Genomic DNA, 24999 nt, shown 5'->3' on the forward strand with positions numbered 1-24999 from the left:
ACTCTCAGCGTGGATTTATTTATGCAAAAAGGATTTATTTATGTTTGAGCAAACCTATATATGCTAGCTGTATCTCTTAAGTAAAACGGAATAATGAATGGTCAAAGTCAATAAGTATTGCGTTTATTTGATTACAACCTCAAAAACATTTATGGAAAATATGGTTTCTTCCATTCTCGCCAATGTTCTCGCGATAACAACCAAACAGTCTGTTCGAGCGTGTGAGAGACTAGCAGCCTGAGGAACTTCACATTTTTGTTACAGGTATAGCTTTACTCTTTCTGAAATTGTGTACGAGTTTGCTCACAATCTTGACTGACTTGTAGACTGGTTATGTGTAATATCGTACTGCTAAAATGCGTTTAGGGGACTACGATATGACAGCTAGTTTAGTTGAATGTGTAATATTAGGACTGTTTTGGCCTTTCTAACTGTTGATTCTCACCAAAACAACAATATGTCCGTCTCATATTGGTGTCCAGGATTTCATCATGGTAACGTGTGAAATGGCCTTAACATTTGTGCTAACATTAAGGGGAAAGCTACACAAACCTCTGATTGCATCATATAGGCTTAGGTAAGGTTTGATAACACGTTTGCAGCTAAATTACATTGTATTTATTTAAGTAGTAGCATTTTTTTGGAACTAGTTAATAGCAGAGTAGTATGCCTGTCGTATTTTGACCTTACTTCACTTCATCTTCTATTTATATTCATATATCAATTTACATTTCACATTCAACACTTTATTTAATACCTTCTTGACACTGATTATCTTATAAAAATGTATTCTGTACTGTTATTTGTTTATTGTTTTGAATTGCACTGAAGCAAAATTCTCAGTTTTGTGATTTTTGGACTTTAAAATCTGATCAGAATTTGATAACGTTTATTTTGATACAGAATGCCATGTGAAGTAAAGCCTCGGTTTGTGTTACTATATGGATCTCAGAAGGGTCAGGCTCAGTCCATTGCAGAGGGGATATTTGAGGAGGCTGACAAACATGGACTTGTGGCCGAGCTCAGCTGCTTGAGTGAGATTGAAAAGGTATTTGCTGCTTATCTTGAACAAATTGCCCTATTTTTGTAAATCCAAGCATATTGTGAGTAATTAGAAGTTAGTTAGTTAGTTAACAATTCATTCAATTTCATTTAGTACAATTTAGAGAAAGAGAGCGCTCCTGTGGTTTTCGTTGTGTCTACTACTGGAGATGGTGAACCGCCAGACAATGCCCTTAAATTTGTAAAGAGCATAAAGAAGAAGACTCTTCCTCCTGACCAATACCAACATCTGACTTATGCACTTTTAGGTAACTAATGTAACTTGCAACTTGACATTTAATCTGAAGGCAAAAAGTGTGTATATAATAAACATATATTATATACTTTTGTTCTAGCTTTAGGAGACACAAATTATGCAAATTTCTGTAACTGTGGGAAGACAATTGAGCGTCGTCTGCAAGAACTTGGAGCCAAACAATTCTATGCAACAGGATATGCAGATGATGGTGTTGGGTAAGAAAAATATTGTTTTATTGATTGCTTTCCTGTGTTATAATCTTGAACGTTGTCTCGTCAGGTTGGAGCTGGTTATAGACCCTTGGCTTGAAGGACTGTGGACGGCAATTAAACAAGCACCAGACAAAATGGCCTCGGACAAAAATGATCAGTTGAAAGAAAACGTTGTTACACAAACTCCTGCCTTAGAAGATGTCCAATTTAACCGACTAAGCCTCAGTAATCAACTGCCCGATGCACAAAATACCTCTAATATTGTATCGGCCAGTAAACATGCAATGGTTGAACAAACAGTCATTACTGAGTCCAAGCCTTCATCATCCGAGACCAGGACTGACATCACAAGTGCACCTTCGTTAACAAACTCTTTACCTCCTCTGTCTGAGTCGGCTCTCAATGTTCCTGCTTTATCTCCCCATTTTTTGGATGTTCATCTTCAGGAAGCAGATGCAAAAGATGAGGTTAGATATTGTAAAATGGTATGCTCACATTTTATTCACGTTTACATTTACCGGTATTATATTTGTTTTTAGACTCCTGGGCCTCCAAATAAAAATACTCTGTATGAGATACCCATTTCAAAAGCTGTTAAAATGACCAATGGAGACGACGTGAAGACAGCACTTCTTCTTGAGCTGGATATCTCTGTAAGCCATGCAGCATGATTTTGATTATAAATAGACTTAATATATATATAATCAATATAACTACTTTTTTCCCAGGGTTATCCAGTGGACTATCATCCTGGAGATGCATTTGATGTGTTCTGCCCAAACCGAGCAGGTGATGTGGAGGAGATGCTGCGCAGGTTAGGTCTTTGGCACAAAAGAAACCATCACGTTTGTGTTTCACTGATAAAGAACACAAAGAAAAGAGGTACAGTGTTTATTAGACATCGCAGAATGGTGTCTGTACTTTCGTCTGCTGATTAGTTATAACAGTGCTGTATATATTGTGCAGCATTACTCATGATCCCAAAGATTTAATTACAGGTGTTCTTTCTTCATAGGTGCCCAGGTGCCATCTCACATCCCAACTAACATTTCACTGCTCTACCTGCTAACGTGGTGTCTAGAAATTAGACACGTTCCCAAAAAGGTTTGTTTTTCTTCACTTTGGTGACCACATGCTGTCATTATGGTATTTTGCTGTTCTTACTTAAACATTAGTACCGGTACATTTCAACGTGATACATTTTGCTCAACTCATTCATCTCCTGCATTCAAACGTTCCCTTTTTCTATTAGGCATTTGTTCGGGCACTGGTAGAATATACTGGAGACACCGTGCAGAAGAGGAGACTACAGGAGTTGTGCAGTAAACAAGGCTCTGCAGACTATAACTTGTTTGTCCGAGACCAAAGCCTCAGTGTTCTGGAGCTTTTCTCTGCCTTTACATCCTGTCTGCCTCCGCTCAGCCTCCTCATAGGTCAGTGAGTTTTACACAAACACTAGAAGGGAAACAAATCCAGTAAAATCCTGGAATACGTTTATGAAAATGAACTTGCCACAAATTTACATAAAATAAAGTACAATATGTATTTCCAAACTTTTAGCTTGATTCTTTTGTTGAGTTACAGTACCATATGCTTTTTCTTAATTAAAGAGTCTCCTCGGTATGTGCACGGAACAAATGGGAATTACAATGATTGATATGAGATTCATACACCGCAGCTGTGAAAAGAAATCTCACAAACTCTCACTTTGGTTTGTGAAAGACTCCAGGCTATGATAATTGAGTTTTGTGTCATGCAGTAGGTACATGTTTCATACTGTAGGGGTCACTGTAGCCCCAGAAAAGCAAGGCAAGACCTCCTTGAGTTGATATGTCACAGAACAATCATGGGCAGTGGTTCCAGTACGATGTATAGACACACTGTTGGCAGAACTCTTCTTTTGGTACGCAATACAGCCCTGGTTTAGTCATAGTTTCAATCTGGTTTGTTTCTCATATTTAGAGTATTTCGTATTTTTTCCACACTTCCATTTATCAATCTTTGCTTTCAAAATAATTGACATTTTACAGTCATTCTAGTTGTGTTCAGAGCCATCAAAGTCCTCCTTACTTTAATCCTTGCCAAATTATTTCATCCAGTCCATTAATGCTTTTGGCTGAGTACACAGTAGATTTAATAAGCGTTGACTAAAACTTAGCAGACAGTGAAATGAGCTTGGCCGCACTTTTCTGAGTTGAGCCGTCCTCTAAAACAGCTGTGTCACACTCCTGCTCTTCCTCGTGACACCGTTATTTTTGGCCTATTTGCCAACAACAGCACCTTTTTTATTTTTTTTTACAACACTGCTGGACCGATGCAGAAATTGGCAATCCAGGCAATTGTGCCCAAGTGAAAAATATGAGGTCTGAGGGCCTTTGGGGCACCAGCTGTTATGAGGAGGGGACCACGGGGGCTGTTTATTGGTGAGCCACTGACTTTGCAAGGACATGAGTTTGGCGGGGCAGACTGGGGCAGGGGTCAGTCCTGACTCAGGGTGTTGAAAAGGTTCCGTTGCATTTTGCACTTGGTCCATTACCCCGGGCGTGTGAGGAGGTGTTTGTGTTTATGCTGATAAAGTAACTATTAATAACAAGCAGAGATCTGGATGAAGCCTAAATCTTTGACCAAGTGAATGCTGCTGGTGTGTAAAGGAAAATACATAGTTAAAGAAAGTCAGCTCTCTACAATTTCCGCAACATAGTGTCACAAGAAAAGTTTTGAGGTTATAACCTGAGGGAGCAGTATGCTATCTTCGCGTATATCTTTCCTTTTCCTCCAGGCTCAAATTAAATCATACCAAGCAACACATACTTTAAAACTCTAGACCTCTGCAACCAAGTCTGTTTATCCAAGAGGTTGTATGATTCTTTCAAACTAAGATGTAAAATTTTGCTCATAAATTCGCAGCTTATTCATTAATACTTTTAAAAAAAAACGTGTGAACTTCTTTAATCGCTGATAGACAGTCTTGCAGGTACATTTCTCAGAAGCAGATTGTATGTGTTTAAAATGTCTGACTGAGAGCTTTTCCATGAAGAATAAATTATTACAGAATAGTCTTATCAGAGTTGCTTCCCTCTTACAACGCTACCTTTGGATATAAATTGCAGCACACAAAGTTTTGAGATGGAATAGATTATATTGTCATGAGCAGTTTGATCGATGATACCCTGAAAAGGATAATTTCAGAAAGCATAGTGGGGGCCTGCGGGACCGTATTTTTTCGAAACCAAAACTCCATGGATTGTGTATCTTGAAGCCCCCCGACTACAGGCTCTAACGGGATATATCCTTTGTGTCTAGCAGCGCTATCATCAAGGTGCAGTGGAGTGAGATGATGGATTGATTGTCTCATGTTTTGGACATATGCTGTCACACCGTGATAGAAAGGCAGGAGTCGGCCACAGTGCAGCCTTTTCTCTTTACATACACACTCTAAAAACCGAGGTGTGTTCTTGTTCAAAGCAACTGAACTGAGTATAAACCTTCAGCATAGCGTGGCATACTATGTAGCTACGTTTGCTTTTAATTAACATTTGGAACTTCAAAAGTGCACCATATATCTTTTCTGGGGGTAGTTTTGCTGGGGGCAAAGTTATTGCTTTGTAATGTTTAACAAACATTACTTTTCAACTATGAAAAATTGTTTTATTTTTATTAATATTAATAATTGTATAACAACCTGTGGTGTACAAAATGTCTAATGTATAATTTTCATCAACAAGCATGCATTTAAAAATCTCGATGTACAAAATAAATAATTGACTAATCATGGACAAGTCAACTACTCAGATAATCGTTTATTGCAGCCCTAAAACGTATCTATTTGGCATTTATTCTTTATTTATCATTCATTTATTTTATTTAAATATTTTTCTCTTTAAAAAACGTAAAGGTCCTTTGGCTTGGACGTACTGGTACTTGCTAATGCTGGTTTGGTTTCGTTCAGTTTAGTCTAATTTGAAGGGAAAGAGACGAAAGGTAATAAAAAACAAAATGTTTAGCACCAGATTATAGCTAAATATGTAGTTTTCATGCATCTGCAGTTTCTAATTTACAGAAATAAATTAGACGATGAAATTCCATCCAGTCTAATATTCACAAGCCCTACTATCCACTCTCTCTGGTCCAAACGCACTCACACACACACACGCACTCACACACACACGCACTCACACACACACGCACGCACACGCACACGACATCACATATGCACACTATACAAAAACATTGGATTATTTTTGATAACATGGATTTTTTTCAGTACAATTAGATGTGCTGAATAAAAAAAACAAAGTACATAGCATAATGCCCAAAATACCCCAAAACAAGTCAACACATTTCCACAAGCATGCACGTCAAAAATAAAAACAAGAAGGTGTAACATTCTGCGAATCACAGCTGTAAATTTGATTATTCCACAACCACATTTTCTTTAGCTCTATATGGCATTGTCTGTTTGATTGTTTTAGTTCAGTTGGAAGATTGTTCAATTCCTACATTGCACAAGGCTGTTAGTGCAAATTAACTAAGTATTTGTGTGCTACATCGCCCCCTGGTGGAGGCTTGTGTGGTCACGACAAATGGCAAAGACGTGCAGTAGCTATGGAGTTATTCAGGATTCTATGCATTATTCAAATTATACCTAGTCTTTGTATATCATCATTGCGTCTTGAATGCCTCCAATTTGTTTGAGCAATCCAGGCATCATGCAACCAATAAAACAAGGCCATGTTGCTTTTTTTTCCTTTTTCTAGTGTATAAAAATACTTTAGTTTAGTTTTAAGTGCAGCAGGTGAATGTGTTTGGGTTGAATATATTGACATGGAATCTCCTCAACACTCTCAGCTGTTTATGCTTGATAAAAGAAGAGGAGCTAGCAGATTCAGTCCAGCTGTTAGTCTTATGGAGCAATTTAGCAGAAAAATGTGTTGTTGTAAGGCCTCAGATGGCGCATATGGTACGGCTTTACTTTCCCTTGTTCATCCATCTCCAAGATACCGGGCAGGGGAGTACGTTGCGAATGCTTTTCTCACACAAACTTGCAAATTGCTTTGTGGCTGCTGCAAGGGTGGCAAAGTCAACTCTTACAACTTCCTCTGATTAACTGACACCTCCTCACTAATGTAATACACCTTTCCTATTAGCCGAAAGAGGGCACCTTCATGGACTGAATAAGCAAGCTGTTTCCTACTGGCTCCACATCTGGACACATGGGACTCCATAACCCTGAGTTTGTAATTTCATAAATATAGAAGTGAAGTGTGTCCTAGAAATAAGGCTGCATATACATATATCTAACCCAGCAGGAAGTAGGAATGCTATAGGTAGTTGGGTGTCTCTAAAGACCAAGACGACATTCACTCATTCTGTCTCATCTCAGTCAGGCTTGTCTGAGAAACATGATCCACATGAGGCAGAAGGTGATTGACAGACATAATGTGTATACGGTGTGTGTGTGTGTATATATATATATATATATATATATATATATATATATATATATATATATATATATATATATATATATATATATATATATATATATATATATATATATATATATATATATATATATATATATATATATATATATATATATATATATATATATATATATATATATATATATATATATATATATATATATATATATATATATATATATATTATTATTATTTTTTTTCCTCCCGATTTCAGAGCACCTGCCTAAACTGCAGCCCCGACCGTACTCCGCTGCAAGGTAAGATACTGCATGCTGAATAAGTCCGTGTAACACAGCAATTTCTGTCACTTCTTAAGTTCATTGCTTAGTTAGCTTTCAAACAAAGCAGTTATGCATTGTAATGACACATTTGCCTCATTGACAGTGATTTACATATAATCTATGGAATTGTAGAGTATCAATTTATTTGTGCTTGGATATGGAATTGCACATGAGTTTTTTATGTTTTTGATCACATTTTTTGACCGTTCTATTATTGTTCTAGGCCAACCTTATGCCCTTATTATGTCCACTGGGCGCAGGACTTAGCTTATCGCAAACTGAGACCCTCCGTACGCTCTGCGCAAAGTGTTTGAGGCAGCAAATACATTTTATAAAATATTTTAATTCGGAGTGATGATCACATTTACATTTACAAGTTGGCCTATAACCACAGAGTGGGGCTGTTTATTCCACTCATTATTCTTGACGACACTAGATACACATGAAGGCGCGTGCACATTCCTCTCGGTCCGCGCTGTTGCCAGTCTGGGTCTTTGACCCTACTTAGAAGATCCTCTGAATCTGTCAATGGATTTATGAAACAAAAGGCTCCTTCACCCGGAGCACATGAGCGAGGTTTGGTGTAATGAAGTGCTGAGACAAGATGCAGATCCAACATTTTCATTTGTAACAGACAGCTTGGCTCTGAGAGCTTCATGTGGTCAAGTGTTTTACCTGCACTTGTCTCTTGTCCTTTAGCTGCTGACGTATCTCTTCCGCTACTTTCGCTCTGTCTGGTAGGGCATCTGTGTCACTTGTGCCCGCTCACTTTCCTCTCCTTTGACCCTTCAGACCGCCATGTGCACAAGGACCAGGCATTCAATCGAAAGATTGACGATTAAATTGTCGATCTTTCGATTAAAGATCGACGAACAGGTGGCGAACCCTCAACAAAAAACCTATTCCATGTTTAAAAGTAAAGTCAATAAACCTACTCGGACTGATTCAACATTTCAAAGCCCCAACAGGGATATATACAGCATTCCCTTTTCTTCAACTTTGCTCACCAAGGAATATAAGAAGTCCATGATGTAAGCAGGAATAACAACAGAAGGAGGATCTCCTCCCAGGAAATACAGATCTTGCAGTCAAATATCCATACCATAATATACAAGCCCTGTATTGTAGCACAAAGCACCAAACCCTGAGCTTAACGACTTCATCTGTTTTGTTAAAGGTGAACTGTGGTATGTCATATTTTTGGTCTGCTTGTCTCCATGGAGATATTGTTTTGCCTGGAATGTTCCACATTAAAGCATCAAACTTTAAGTCAATAAGTAGGTGACACAACTGAGCCAAGTTACAGGTAATATCTGTGGAGAGGCGAGCCTGCTCACAGTAACAGTGCATGTTTTTCAATGTATATTTTGAGCAATAAAAACACATGTGGTGGAATAAATGCAAAAGTAAGATAGAGAACTTGAATGTCATACTACTGAAATCTGTAGGAAAAGCAGTAACAAGGAAACAAGAAAGGGGGCAGACCTCTTTCCAGAAATGTCCTTTAAGGGAAAATGATTACGCACCATTAGTAGTTGTAGTAGTAGGAGTAGGAGTAATTGCCTCAGAAAGAAAGATGATGTTCAAAACCCAATAAATACATGGTACAGTTTAAAGATTGCAAGTGTGTCCCGCATCTTAACTTCATTCAATCTTTGTTCTGTCATTGATTTGTTATTGTGCTCCTGTCATTAGAGCCTGGTTCTTGCTTGGTTTGCTTGCTGTGTGTTTGGGCTGAGAGCCTGTGGTGGCTGTAGTTTATCAGATGGTGCAGAGACACATTAGAGGCCTGCATTATTGATGCTGTGGTCAATAGAGGTCTCCAGTGGCCCACAGGAGCGGAGAGAGTGAAGGATGGGAGTGAGAAGGACTGAGAGCCACATACTCTGGAACAAAGAGCAGAGGCTGGCCTATTCCTGCTCTGTCTTTTCTATGATACCAGCTTGTGACAAACACAGATGTAGCGATGCTGTGTAGCTCATTACTCAAATTCATCACTTGTCAGAAGTTTGCGTATACTTTTAATTGGCCTTGGTTTAGCACTTTTCTCTAATTGCTTATCTGTAAAGTTGTTTTTATCGTGTTTTTTCCCCTTTTATTAGTTAGTCACAAAATTACAATACAATAAACTAAAGATGAAACATTTGAAAGTCAATAATAAAATGTCATGTTTTATTCTGAACATAAAACAACGTTATAAGTGAGACAGAAAATATTTTTTATCTTAAATGTGTTGAACAGCAAATTGAATTTATGGACCAATGCACTTAGTTTCTCCTCACATTTTTAAGTGGCGGTCTGGCAAAAGTATCAATGTCCAGATACTAAGCGATATAAAAACTAGTATCAAAACTAGACACTCATTCGATACTGATTAAAATCACATAAACGGGACAAAATTTGACCTTTCCTGAATTGTTTTAGAGCAGTCTTGAGCTTTATTAGAACAAATGTAAGACCTGTTCAATGTTCTGTTTTTTAAAAAAGAAAAATACAAATATAAGACCATAATAATATATGAAAGAAAATAATTGTTGTTGTTGTTGTTATTGCTGTTGTTTTCACTATGGTATGCTAACATTGCGACAACATTATTTCAGTGATCCATTTTTTTTTAATGTAATACTTTTGTACTATATTGTTGATACATGTCTTTTGCTCGTCCTTGCTCTTCTCTACATCTTCATCTTCCCCTCTGTCCATGCACGCACACACACACACGCACACGCACACGCGCACACGCAACAGCCATGTATGCTCTCTGATTCACTCCATGTGGTTTCCATTCTCACTGTTCCGGTCTCTCTGCTCCTCTCCGTTCTCCGTTTCTGTAGCTCCTGTCTGAGGCACCCAGGAAAGGTGCATTTCATCTTCAACGTGGTGGAGTTCCCAGCATGCTCTTGGTGGCCCGATGGGAGGCGCGGCTTGTGTACCGGTTGGCTGTTTGACCTCATCAGCCCGGCCCTGCAGTCCTCTGGCAGCCAGCTTCTGCCAAAGGTAATGAGTTCACTGGAAAATGATGAGCTGAAAATGTTGGCTCTTTCTCAGACTTGTTTGATATATTTTAAGTGCTCTAATTTGAAAGGACATGTGGTCAAAGGCGGTTTAATAGTTTCTACTCCAAAATGAAAAGGTTAAATGTCCCTTTTCTGTCTTGTCTCATTCTATTAAAATGCCAATTGAGGTGACTGCCCCTGACAAATATCATAGTTCAAGAGTTGTTCCATTATAGCTTGGGTAAAACTATTCTAGCCTCATCAAATTGAGAATTCCTGATTTGGCCTGGACTGCACAATGTAAGAAAAACTCTGCCAGTTCCAAAAAAAAGTGTCCACTTGGATTCAACAAAGCAATACAGTAGGTACGCGCCTCCTACTGGATAACCGCCGCATGGATGATGTGCGTTCAGCTGCAACACGGTATTTAAACCCAACTGATGCCAGTGGCTTCTCATTTCTGAAACAACCATGTGGAAAGACAAATCCCGTGGTCATGGAAAAGATGTCAGTGTGTTTGAGAAATCTACTGCAGATCTGAACCCCAGTGAGAGTGTTTGTGATGAGCTGGCAGTGGTCACTCTCTCCATCATCAATACAAGATCAATTCATAAAAAATAATTTAACACTGGGTGGAGATAAATCCTACGAAATATTAGAACGTGTGCCCCTTTTTTTTTCTGTTAAGAATTTATTTTTTAGACTGGCAGTGTATATTCGCACCAGCATCCCGTACCCTGCTGTCATTTTTGCTAGTATTAAATTGGACAAATGGACAAATGGGACAAAGACCCACTGTGTCAATGAAAAAACATTTCATTGACAGTTTTTAGCTCAAATTACACTTCATCTTCACTTCTGTATAAATGATCAAACGTGACCTACTGCACTAAATTCAGCATTTTAATTTAGCACTCTGTTAGACCAACTAATACAAACTGCACCTTTTTATTTTACACTCATAAACTTTCTCATTAGAATTTCCCCAGTAGTCGATCAATAAATCCATTGCATTCCTCAGTGGACTCTGAGCTTTGCTGTAATTAGCTTCATTAATTCATATTTGTGTTATGTCCTCTGACTCCAGGTCCACGTGGGTTTACGAGCGAACTGCTCCTTCCGCCCGCCCTCTGACCCGTCTGTTCCTCTGGTGATGGTCGGACCGGGCACCGGAGTTGCACCCTTCATCGGTTTTCTTCAGCAGAGGTGCAGTTTTTTCTTTTGAGGCTGCATTTCTGAGCCTTATGGAAATGTGTTTCGTCCTTCAAGCTATAGTACGAAATATCGATATGTCAATAATGACCGAGTTACCAACAGTTATTATTCCCATACAAAGGTGTTGAAACATTTTAAAAATACATGATCTACATTTTAGTTTATCTTCCCATATATTTTATTGTTTAGATCAGTTCAAGCAGGGCTGGAGCAAAGATAATGACGTCATGGTAAAGGTTTCAACATATTAAATCATTGGTATTGGTATTACTTTATGTATCGGATCGAAACAAAAATTCCTGGTATCGGCCACCACAAGTACAATACGGTGGGTACTAAAGTTTTTACACACATTCAACGCAACATATTAGTAAAGCTTTTGCTGCTGTATAATATTGTAAAAACAAAAAAGAATTCTGGCAGTATTTCAATTAGATTTACAATGTTTATTCTATAATCAAGATTAAGTTCATGGTGTATGTTTTGAACACATCCATGAGCCATAACAGCCGAATAAGAACAGCTAAACTATAAAGAATATCATGTATTTAAGGATAAGTAGATATTAGAGCTGACAAGACCCAGCGGAGACGAGATGTGTTGTTGTTTGCACTGGACCTTGTATTACCGAAATAATGACGACCTTTAGATTAGATTAGAGTAACTGCAATCAAATCGCAATCCAATCTTGCCGCGCCATATACTATGTGCGCCAAGTGAATAACGATTTCAAAATCGGAACTACTGCAAACAAAACCTACACCGAACGGCTCATAAATGCCTTCATACGACCGATCGTTTCCATTGACTATCCGAGAAACCGCAATCAATCACTTAATCGATGCCGCGATGAAGATTGCCGCGGTGTTAAGTAGTTTATTCCAGTTCACCGTCTGTCCGCATGCTGCGCAATGAATATTCACGAGTGTTCACGGGCGCATCATCTTGGCGTACTTTTGAGTAATCCTCCGAGACAATTAAACAGGCCTTCTGCTCCAAGCCGATAAAAGTCAACGTCATGTACAACTCATAAAGCATAATAAATCTGGCGGTGCTGGATGCGATCACGCTAGGGATTATTTCAGACGCTTGGCTCGTCTCAACAGGAATAAATTGGTCTCTCTCCAGATGCAAGGGTATTATGACTTGTGTGCAATGAACAGTAGTGTGTTAAAGCACGAGAAGCTATCGATGTCCATGTAAGAGTCCAGATGGGCAAATCCATAGTACTATAAACTCGACACTTGATGTGAGCCTGTCACTGTAATTACGACATTAATCCACAGTATTATGTACACTTTATTTGCATTAGTGTTTATTTGCTTGTGGTACAATAACATTTTGAACAGAATTAACATGTCCATGACCCCTAGGTTGTTTACAAAGTGCTTCATTGTGCTAATTATCAGCTCATGTTTTAAAGGGATGTATGTAGTCTTTTAGTCGTTTAATTGGTCAATGGTGTCTTAGTCAACCAAACTTTTGTATTAGTCGACTAATTACTTTTTCTTACTTCTTCTTACTTCTTCTCTAATGAAGAGGCCGTTTCTTTCTGCTTCCATGTGTACATACAGTATAGGTCCTTTATAGTTTTGAGAGCGTTTGCCGCACCACATTCCTTTTTGTCAGTTAATCGATGTACAGGCCGAGCGTTTGGACCAAGAAGAGATGTCACGATTAGAAAAAAAGTTTCAATTATTGTGAGTAAAAAAACATTACAATTCAACAGTTATTCAAGATGACTGAGATCGTGACCAGACAACAGTGAAATATGGCATTTTCTTTCATTCTCGTTCTCCTGTAACAATTTACTATTTAGCTTTGCGAAATCAAACGTTGTAAAAAAAACGTTGGTCCATAAAATGCATCTAAATGTAAAGATTGATTTTTAAAATATGTAATTTTGCAAGATTTTTTTTTTTCTTTAGCTCTTACGATTATATGGTGACCTGAATAATCATTATCAATATGGAATAACCTTGACATCCGTGCGACCACAGCACGTACTGTTTTAAATACAATATGGTTAATTAATAGCAGTATAATGAATGCTGTGTCAGTGACATAACGTTGTCTTCAATATTAATGTAGTGGATATGCAATACATTACAATTAGGCATGTCAAGATTATTCACTTAATTGACAATCATGATTATTCAGGTTACAACATAATCACAAGGACTAAAAAATATTAATATAATTCTCATAAAAGGTAAACCATAATGTAAAGGGCTTTTTCTCTGAACATTACTTTATCACTCAGAAAGTTTGGTTTCAATGTAGTTTGGTTGTGGTGTCAGTGAATTGTAATTGATAGTAATTGTCAAGTTTTGATGTGATGAAAATTGGGTTTCGTAACCAAGCCCAGCTCGATGGCCACTACTTTTTGCCAAAGGATACTGTGGCATTCACTTTGATTTGACGTGGATAAATTGAGACCAGAAATCAAGATGAGCTGTCAAAAGGATTTAGCGTGACCGAGCCAGCCGTGCTAATGCCCAATTGTCGCCGGCGCTCACCTCAACTTGAGATTTTTTATTTTTTTCCTCGGTCGTGTCGAAGTCGCTAGTGGCTGTGTATGAATGAGGTTGTGCCCCAGTCAAGTCCAATTGTCTGTGAATCCCCGGACGCAGACTCTGTTGTGGCGCGTGGTGATTGTGGCAGAGGTGAGCGAAAGGGTAAATGGTGTCGGAGGAGACGGGATGGATGGTGAGGTGGGCCTTTCCAGCCACTTGCACCTCTGGGATCCGAAAGCAATGGACGAAGTGTCAAAATATCAGATGGTACAGATCTTAATGTGAAAGGCAATGACTGAAGGATTGTGTCCAGTGCTGAGCCGAAAAGGTCTAACACTGGCACCAGACATCCTCATCCTCTCTACTCCCGTTTCCTTTTGCATATTACCTATTAAGATAAGATAAGATAAGATAAGATATTCCTTTATTGTCCCACATGGGGAAATTTCATTGGTGCAACGCAGGTAGATACAAAGGTAGATACAGAAGAACAGATCACTTATAGGAAGTCTGAAAAACACTTTCAGTAGAAGATCTCCTATAAATAAATAAAAACTCCCATAGACAAATAAATAAATAAATAAATACCATTGAATGTGATCACGACAGTAATTGCACATGAATATGTGTCACGACAGCACATAGATTGCACATGAATTTCACAGTAATTGCACATGAATTGCACATGAATTCCAACAGCAATTGCACATATGACAGAATTGACACATCAGTATTAGGTTAGGTCAGTATTGCGAGTGTTCAGTACTAACAGTTTTTGTTATAAAGTCTGACAGCAGCAGGAAGGAAAGACCTACGGAACCTTTCCTTCACACATCGAGGGTGGATCAGTCGCTCACTGAAGCTGCTCTCCAGAGCGGAGAGAGTGTCCTGCAGGGGGTGACACTCATGGTCCAGCATAGATGTGAATCTAGCCAGGACCCTTCTGTCCCCCACCTCCTGCATCGAGTCCAGAGCACAGCCCAGGACGGAGCTGGACTTCTTGATGACTCTGTCCAGCCTCTTCCTCTCCCTCTCTGTGATGCTGCTGCTCCAGCAGGCCACACCGTACAGGAGGGCTGATGCCACCACAGAGTCGTAGAAGGTCTTCAGGAGTGGCCCTGTCACTCCAAAAGACCTGAGTCTCCTCAGGAGGTAGAGCCGACTCTGGCTCTTCCTGTACAGTGCGTCTGTGTTATGAGTCCAGTCCAGTTTGTGGTTCAGATGAACACCCAGGTTCTTGTATGAGTCCACTCTCTCAATGTCCCGTCCCTGGATGTTCACTGGTGAGGGGGCAGTGGGGTGGCGTCTGCGGAAATCCACCACTCACACGCTTTTTCATAAGCTATTTTTGTATTTGGTTATTCCTTTCCAACACTTAAATGCGCAGTCTGTTCAAATTAATTTCATTCCTTAGTCCTAATCATTCAGAATCAGACTTTCAGATGGGGCCAGTGCAGCTAACATTGTGTCAGGATCAGAGAATACAATCACTTGTGTGTCGCTGGAGTATTGTATTTGCCTTTGAGGCTTAACCAGGTCTACTAAGCAACAGGACAGCACTGGGACAGTTCGATCGCACCCTCACGACATTCCCACTGTTAATCAATATCTCTTTTCAGAGTGCTTTACTCAAGTGGAGAGGTTTTTAGCAAGTGCAGGAAGAGATTCTAAGGTCAGGTCTTGTTTGTGAAAATGCCTCCCAGTAACTAACAAGTGCAGCCATATATTAACTTGTGTGTGTCAAACCGTTACCAATAATCTCTTTACTAAGCTTTGATTTCAAAACTGAAAAATAAGTTTGGGCAAGCCAATACTTAGGAATGCCCAGAGGCTCACATTTTCTGTCACAGGTTAAATTCAAGATATTGTGCTTGCAAACATTGAGCATTCACTTATCTCTCAAACCAGACAGACAATTACAATTAGCAGCAGTGTCTCTTGTCCTCTAAATGAAGACGATTTTAATTTAGCATGTACAATGTGTTATGCCGCAGTCATTTTTGCAAAGTAAGTTCAATGATTAAGCCCCAAGCTGTTGTTGTGTTTTTGCGTTTGGTTTGTATGCCTGGAAAGCCACTCGAGCGCTCGCGCTCAGCTTGCAAAGAAAACTGGATGAAAGTTATGAGATAATTGTGATGTTTACCAAGTCGACGGCGGCGGAGCTTGCCTTGCAGTTTCCCCCTCCTGCTGATCATCTAAACGAGTCTGATAGGCAACCACCTCTGATTCCAATCCCAAATGGAGCGCTCTATAGGTGCTGCTTTCCCCGGGGATCACATTGCCGGCAGTTCTAGTGTGGAGCTGTGATTTGTATTCAAGCAAAGGCTCCGCTGTGGTCTACTCAGAATGGAATCCAGGTTTTTCATATTGGTATTGATCCCTTTAGGGCAGGCGGCGAGAGGAGAGCAGGGTCCACTAAAATGAGTTTACTTGAGGCTGTTTGCAGATCAGAAGGATCTCGTTGAGGATGCTAATGGATGGGATCTGAGCATTTGGATGGAGTGAGGCAGACAGCTCTGTTAGCGCAGCCGTTCAGTTCAAACAAACTTGCCCTTAAAAGGTTTATTAACTGACCAGACTTTAGCTTACTTATTAAACATGATGATGCATTAAAGGTCAAGACTTCAAAATTGTTCCTTCTTGCTATATTAATCGACCGAGTGGGATTTCAAATACATAAAAAGAAAAATAAAGTTAAGTGTGACAAAAAATATGCCTAAGAAGTGCATCCTCATTAGCCAAATAGATGTTTTAATCACACTTACAAATGAACACGGCATGTTCTCTTAATACCTTGTTGTTTCATAACAAATTAAAGGCAGGAAGTGTAAATTATCTTCGCTATCGCACTGTTATTTTGGTGATTGTAATAATTAACATGCACTCAATTGTACTTGCTTTACTGTAAACTTGATGAAGTGAAGTTAGTCTGGTAGGACATTTACCGGTAGTTATAAATCCAGTATTAAACCATTTTACGTCGATGCATTTCGATTTTAGGATTTTGCCTAGTGCGTCATCTAATCCAAAGACAAGCTGGCACAAACCCGTGTTTGAGTGTAATCAATCTGTGAATCACTGCACACTTGAAGCAGCCTGTGCAGAGGAAATAAGAGATTTTTGTGAATAACTGAAAAAGAAATGTTTTCCTAAAGTAGCATTTTTCTTATCCCGGTAAACAGAAGTTGAGGCACAGGGAGGATGTCCACAGCTGGTGTTGGTGTTCACGCTCCTCTGGCTCTGTGCGGTTGGTCAATAGCGGCCCTCTGTCTTCACTTATCTGGGGTTACAGAGGAAGCCCGGCTCGTCAAGGCCCGGCTGACTGATGGCATCATGAAAGGTTGTGGGTCAACTGTTGTTATCGCTCTCACCTTTACGGCAGGTGCATGCGGCAGATACAGGCCTCCACCGAGCTGCTACTGGTGCACGTCAAAGACTCTGGGAACACGGCCAGAACTTCTAAGCCATAAGGGAAATCTTTTCTATGCCAGAATTTTATTTTGGCGTCGAAGCACTTTAGAGATAAGACTCCCACACACAATAAACATAAACTTGCTTCAGAAATGTAGTGCAGGCCCTCGCTGTGGGAGAAATATTATGCTTGGTTTTGTCTGTTGATTAAATTTAATGAGATGATTTCAAGTGACTGGTCATCTAAGGTGACCCATGAGGAAAGGGAGCACATTGGATTATGTTTTTTTTAACTTTGTGTGAAGTTGTACAGTAACGTCGTAGTTTTGGAATAGTTGTGGTTTTGATTCACATTGTGTTTGGATTACCATGTCACTACCTTTTACGAAGTCAAACATTCTGATTTCAAAAGTAATAATCTTTAAATGTTTATTTTTTAAGCATAGGTTGATTTCCCCCCCTTCTAAAATAGTCATGCTCATTATCATTATTTACAGTAGTTCTCACGATCATGTTGTCATCTGAATAATTACAATTGCCGTATTTTCCGGTCGCACCAGCCAAAAAATGAAAAAAACAAAAAGAAAAAAACATATATAAGTCGCACTGGAGTATGAAATGCGGTTGCAAGTGTGAAAATAACAAATAATATCACATATAAGTTGCTCCGGAGTATAAGTATATAAATATAAGTATAAGATGCACACCGGCCAAAACTATGAAAAAAGGTGCGACTTACAGTCCGGAAAATACGGTACAGAATGTTATCAAAGTGGAGAACATGCTTGTAGAAGTCTTGTTTAGTAATGTTCCATAAAAATCTGGTTAGATCTGTATTGGTGGGACCACTTCCTGCTCTTCCCTGATGTAACATAATCGCGCCGTGCCCTTGCTGCAGCTTGTATTGTCATTTCAGTGCATTAGGACAATAGTGGCTCTGGCTGTACTGACGGCGCAGACAGTGCTTAATGCTGTCACCGCTTGTCTTTAACCTTTGCATGCGGAAGGACTCGCTCTCCTCTCCGCCAACCGCTCCGTGCGACTGTTGATATTGATCCAATGCTAACATCTGATTGTTTGACTTTCAGGGAGAAGCAGAGGCAGGAGAACCCGGGGATGGCATTTGGCGAGACGTGGCTCTACTTTGGATGCCGCCACGAAGACAACGATTTCCTATTCAGGTAGTTTTTTTTCACCTAACATTTATTTTAAAGCCCCATGAACTTTTGAATTCCCTTTCCTCTAATGCTTCGTAAAACACAAAACAGAAAAGTCTATACTTTCACCTGAGTTCACCTCAGCCACGCTCTGTACATTAAAATATGTGACCGGACACTATGAACATTGCTCTGCATCAAGGCCGCGTGGGTGTATTTTGTGCACTCCAGCGTGTTACACTTACACTGTGCTAAAAGTTGAAGAGAATACTGTATGAATAAATTGTAAAACAAAGCAATGCGATTTTAATCAAGGCCACGTGTCTCTGCGTCGTGATTGTGGAAAATTATTTTGCTAATGCAGAATAAAAAGGCCACATGGGTTGTCTGAGTGATTATGCGACAGTTTGAGCTAATTGCAGGCTGTTTCTATTAAATTCATCCAACCAGACAAGCATTTATTGAATTTTTTTAGACCAAAAGGTTCACGACATTGCATATTTGACACAGACAGCCATACCAGAATGCAACGCGCTAGCTGTCAATGTTGAAGGAAGTTGTTTCTTGTTGCCAATTGCTTGAATCCACCGGAATCACACTATGAGCATCTTCTTCATGGGATTAAACTAGGTGTGAACGAATTAGCATTGTTAACAGCAGCAGAGGAGACCACAGTGTGTCGTTTGTTTCCCTTTGTTTCACTGTACGCTTTCGTTAAATGGAGACTCGGAGGCTGGCGAACAAGTGCGTTTCTGCCTCACACCCCCACAGTGTTGACCAAGCCGATTAGTGTCTGTTTTATATACCTCCTGTGAAGTGCTGTTTAAATAGGTTAGTGCACTGCGAACGAAATACCTGCTCCTGAAGAGTCCGAATACATTTGTTACTGTTGGATTCTGGCACAGCACTGATATTGAATGACTATATCCTGCTTTGCATTTGTATTAAATTTCAAATGATGTGCTGGACTGACCGTACTCTCCCTGTGTTGGTGGAATATAGTGGATAAAAAGTAGGTAGCTAGTACATTTATAGGTACAATCTGTGTGTTTCTGGCATTATATTACAATAAATTAAATAAGCAAGTAAGTAGGCCTGTCACAATAACACGATTTGAACCACGGCGTATTGCTACAGAGAATATCACCATAGCAGAACAAAACAACACACACAACAGCCAAAGAAGTAATTGATTCAAATCTTTTTCTGTGTGCCAGAATACACTGTTCACATCTATCATCTAATGAACAATAACTCAATAATAGTATTTATTGTGACAGGCCTACAAATGTGTTATTTGTAGTTGTCGTGTAAATAGTCATAGAAGGGGAATTTTAATTACTAATGGCTGCAACAGTACTTTTGTTTTTGGTAGCGGAGCATCAAGTACATTTCAGTATGCATTATTGCCGTTTGTGTTGTATTTTCACTCACTTGTTGTATAAATATGTTACTTCAAGATAAGATCATGATCTTCTTCCACCTCAGGCCATGTTAGGTTGGCAGCAGAATGGCTCCAGTGAGTGTAAAATCTGTACACACACAGAGGTATAAATAGTCCAAAGAAATCAATAATGTACGAGGATGGATGAGGAAACCAAACGAGTAGAATGTTTTTTTTGTTGTTCATCAGCAATTAATTTCAAGGTAAATCTGCAATTCTAGTGTTTCCAATAAAGACCTTGTAAAATAAATGATTCAAATTGATCCACGCAGCAGTTGTAAACGGGGGTCTGTCAATTTACCGAAGCAATCACCTGTGCCACGACCGAACTGTTTTCAAGATGTCTGTCTGTCCGTGTGACATGAAGAGCACAAATGTTCCCCTTGAACTCTGATGTAACACCGGGTGAAGACGGGATGTACTCTCTTATCTGATGCAGACATTTTCCATCATCAAAAAAAACAAACACGATGAGCTACAATCAGTCGCAGCACTTAACATCCCTCTTGAACACTCTTCTTATGTGCGTCTGTTTCAGCTTTTAGAACAAGCTTTAAGGTGACGCTACTGAAATTATTATTAAGGTTCGTAGATGTCGCCCCAAGCTGCAGTGTGTGTATATAAAAAGTGAGAGTATTATCCCTTTGGTAAACCCCATCTGTTTTGCTCTAAAAAGTCAGCTGGTCGTCTGTGTTTTTGGCAGCTTCCTGTCACAGAGGATAATCACTTCATAATGATTTAAATCAAGTGTCAAACCAGCAAGCTTCAGCAATTCTTCACATTTGTAATTGATGCTCAAAGCCTCTGTTATCTCAACTTAATGAAGAATTATTGATTCCATCAGAGGAGGCTAAATCTTACCCTTTGTGCCATCATCACTTTCATTACTACTTGCTCATTTCAAAACATTGCAGTATTCACTATTTTGACTATCTAGTAATTCAAAATGTGCTGAACTTTTAGTGTAAGACGGGTGAAATTAAAATTTTATGACTGAGTTGAATCATCGTGTCCATGCCCATAAGCAGCGCTAGAACAATAGATTTCTCACTGTTGCTCACACATTTCCCCTCTCCCTTTTATTATACTATTCAAGTCAGTATTTTATTTGCATTATTTTTAGTCTTGAGTTGCTGCAGATCCCAGAAGCACGGACCTTCGCGCACGATCATGCTCGTCGTGTGTTTTTGCTTATTCCGACTGCTTAACTTTAAACAAGCAGCTCAGAGCCACAGAGAAGCCCCTCTCTCACCACCTCCCTCTGTCTTTCCTCTCCAATAGGATCCCAGGTGCTGTAAAAATTCTGGCGCAGGAGTAGTTGGCAGGCGAACCACTGATGGGGAGCAAGGTTATAGACCCAAATGCAAGGCTGGGAGGATTGATTGTAAAGAAAAAATGCTTATAGCCGGGGCCGACTTTGCTTCGGAAATCCATATTTTGCTCGAGTTTTTTCTCGTTAAACAAGATAAATTGAATGTCTGGCACAGTTTTGCTCAGACCTTTGCCCATTACTTTGCTTACTGTTATCAAGATTGACAGCGTTGGTGTTCGAAGGAAGAATTTTGTGGGAAGCGTCTTGTAATGCATTTGACAACAGGGCTAAATAGCTTGAGGGAGCATAATACGCAATGAAAACCTTGTATTTGCAAACCTTTTGGTGAGTATTTTGGAAATGAAATGAAATTCAAATTCAAAAGGAAACATCCTTGGAATACCTGAAAAAAGTTCTAAATGAAAGAAATTGCTCTCCTTTTGCAGAGAGGAGCTGGAGGGTTTTGTCTCCAACGGCACCCTCAACCACCTCAAAGTTTGTTTCTCAAGAGACGGTGAGGAAGTGGAGGAGGAGGTCGGCCAGTCATCCGCACGACCCAAATACGTCCAACACAAACTTCTCCTCGACAGCAAGGCCATAATCAGCATCCTATTGCAGAAAGGCGGCTACATCTTTGTGTGCGGGTGAGAAAACATAATTATGATAACAAATGTCTTCGCTGTAAAACACACACTGCTGTCTTGGTTATGGTACATTCTCATTGCAAATCGGATACATTGTCTTTGCCACAACTGCCAGACTGTCAACAGATTCTCAAGGACTTGGTTGTGTCTATTCATACTTATTATGTGTACAATTTGTTTATGTGCATGGCATGGGTAAATAGTGGAACCTGTCATTTCTGGTATGGGATTCGCCATCTGCTTGTCTTCATGATCGCTTTGCTTGCTTCAGTAGTATTAAACTCATCCGTCTTGCGTTTTGTCTATTACCGAGGATTTTAGTAATAAAAACATGGATTCTTACATTGAGGCTATAACCTTCTCGTCTCAACAAAGATATGCGTTTTATGCCATACTGTGGATTATGTTCGGTAAAGCAATGGTGCATGTTTATACATTTGTAAAATATATTGTATTTCTCTCATTATAACTAAGGCTATTGTGTACTGTTGCTCCCAACCCCATGTTTTTAAATTAGCAAAATAATGATCTATATTTGTATCTATTTGTGTACCATCTTACCATTAGTTTAGTCTGTAAAATGTAGGTCAGTAACAATGAATCGACCAGTCGGGAAAAATATTTGTATTTTTATAATCATTATCTGGACTATACAGACTCTAAAACATATGCCAACGACCATTTTATAACCACGACAGCAGCATTATTAAATCAAAATGTTAAAAGGAACAGAAACAAAGTCTGATTTTTATCAAAAATACCTAAATATTCTCTATCTAGAAGCTTTCAGTCACATATTTCAACCTTTATTTGATTGATATCGTATTAAAACCGTCTCAATGTACAACAAAAATAATCAGTAGTTGACTTATGGAAAAAAATAAACTATTGCCGTCTAGTCAACTGCTAAAATAATTAGCTTTTTTACTACTACTTAATTAAAAGCACAGATTGAAATGAAAATTGTCCGCCCTGGCTCGGTGGAATGGTAAAATACAAGATATAAAGCTGCAAAGTTAGTAATAATTATATGCGACATGGTGCCCTTTTCATTAATTCAGTTTTCTCACCAGGGATGCGAAGAACATGGCCAAGGACGTGAACGACACGCTGATGGAGATGATCAAAACTGAACTCCAGGTGGACCAACTGGAGGCCATGAAGACGCTGGCTGTGCTGAGGGAAGAAAAGCGCTACTTACAAGACATCTGGGGCTGACGGCGCACGGAAGCTGCCTGCTCTCAGAAAAAAAAAACACCGCGCTCAGCTATAACCTTTAGATCCTTTAAAAAATAGTGGGGAAAGTGTGACTGCTAAAGCCAAAGCCCAGAGGTAGTTTACACAGCACAACAGCTCGAAGATGGACCTGAGCTTGACCCGGGAATATGGGTTCATTACGTCACCTTGGGTATTGCTGCGGCCAGCACAAACGACCTTGGGCAGGGCAATAGGGCTGCAGCTGATTGTTCTGGCAGTGTGAGAAGCTTTTAGTGTGGACAAGCCGGCGCTCCTCGTCCTTTCTATGGAAAAGACATTCGCTTTCGCCGGCAGTGATGGAGAGATTTGGAGTGGAGTGAGAGCGGAGGCAGGATGTACTTTGGGCCGCGATGGAAAACAACATTTCAATCTGTAGTTCTTTATCGACATACACTGAGCGCGTAAGTGGTTATTATCCTTCAGGTAAAAGACTACAAAACATTTCTTTTTTATTTAATTTTTTTTAAGGGGATGATTGCTCAATTTCGGTTGACGCAATTTTGGACATAATCAAAAATGTATTCTTTTAGCAGTTTGTTCATATCACAGCAGCAACTATGGACCTAACGTTGGGGTCACTCTGGGGAAAGTCATCTAGACATATTTAATCAAGTTAAATGATTATTAACAATTTTTACTCATGTTAGGGGTGGGTGATACAGAAAAAAAATTATATAATGCTGATGATAATATTCAAACATTTTGTTGAAGTCCAACCAAAACGTGCCTGCAACATATCACTACAAGTATACACTGTATAAGTATATTATTTTTGTGTTTCCTCAGCTCTTTTAGTAGAAATTAAAAAATAATGTTTTAGACAACTGTTGTTTTTAAAAATGCACTACATGCAATACATTTAATTGATGAATTGACAATAGATAATAGATGATTATATATATATATATATCATATATATATATATATGATATATATATAATATATATATATATATATGATTATATATATATATATATATATATGGTTATATATATATATATAATCATATATATATATATTATATATATATATATCATATATATTATATATATATATGATATATATCATATATATTTTATATATATGATATATATATGATATATATATGATATATATATGATATATACATGATATATATATGATATATATATATATATGATATATATATATATATATATGATATATATATATATGATATATATATATATATATGATATATATATATATGATATATATGATATATATATGATATATATATATGATATATATATATATGATATATATATATATATATATATATATATATATATATATATATATATATATATATATATATATATATATAATATATATATATATTATATATATATATATGATATATATATCTCATATATATATATCATATATATATATATATCATATATATATCATATATATATATATATATCATATATATATCATATATATATATATATATATATCATATATATATCATATATATATATATATATATATATATATATATCATATATATATGATATATATATATATATATATGATATATATATATATATCATATATATATATCATATATATATCATATATATATATATCATAAATATCATATATACATTATAATATAACTAACTTCCCACTTGTATGTTGTGTTGTTGAATCAGACGCACAGGCTGTGTGGAGGTGCAGGGGCACTAAAGTCCGCCCCCAACAACCCACATGACTTCATTTTGTATATTTTATTATTCAAATG

At 38.3% G+C, this 24999-nt stretch overlaps 1 protein-coding gene across 3 annotated transcripts; it reads left to right on the plus strand.

The window, feature by feature from the left end:
• Nucleotides 1-236: 236 nt before the first annotated feature.
• On the plus strand, nt 237-23672 carry mtrr (5-methyltetrahydrofolate-homocysteine methyltransferase reductase). 3 transcript variants are annotated; one of them, XM_072450692.1, is made up of 15 exons: nt 237-264; nt 904-1048; nt 1157-1310; nt 1398-1515; nt 1580-1979; nt 2052-2165; nt 2241-2394; nt 2528-2616; nt 2765-2945; nt 7213-7255; nt 10114-10276; nt 11363-11481; nt 18506-18598; nt 21777-21974; nt 23048-23672. In XM_072450692.1, exons 2-15 carry the CDS (start codon nt 905-907, stop codon nt 23190-23192), a joined length of 2115 nt encoding a protein of 704 aa, XP_072306793.1. In that variant the 5' UTR covers nt 237-264; nt 904; the 3' UTR covers nt 23193-23672. The 3 variants fall into 3 exon arrangements, with proteins under 3 accessions (XP_072306793.1, XP_072306792.1, XP_072306795.1); XM_072450691.1 differs by lacking the exon at nt 237-264 and having other exon boundaries at nt 895-1048; XM_072450694.1 differs by lacking the exons at nt 237-264; nt 21777-21974; nt 23048-23672 and adding an exon at nt 19299-19713 and having other exon boundaries at nt 895-1048.
• The last annotated feature ends 1327 nt before the right edge of the window (nt 23673-24999 follow it).

Source organism: Eucyclogobius newberryi, unplaced genomic scaffold (assembly GCF_026437365.1).
Source record: "Eucyclogobius newberryi isolate DKJ021-1_F unplaced genomic scaffold, fEucNew1.0.hap1 SCAF_18, whole genome shotgun sequence".
NCBI classification, from domain to species: Eukaryota; Metazoa; Chordata; class Actinopteri; order Gobiiformes; family Gobiidae; genus Eucyclogobius; species Eucyclogobius newberryi.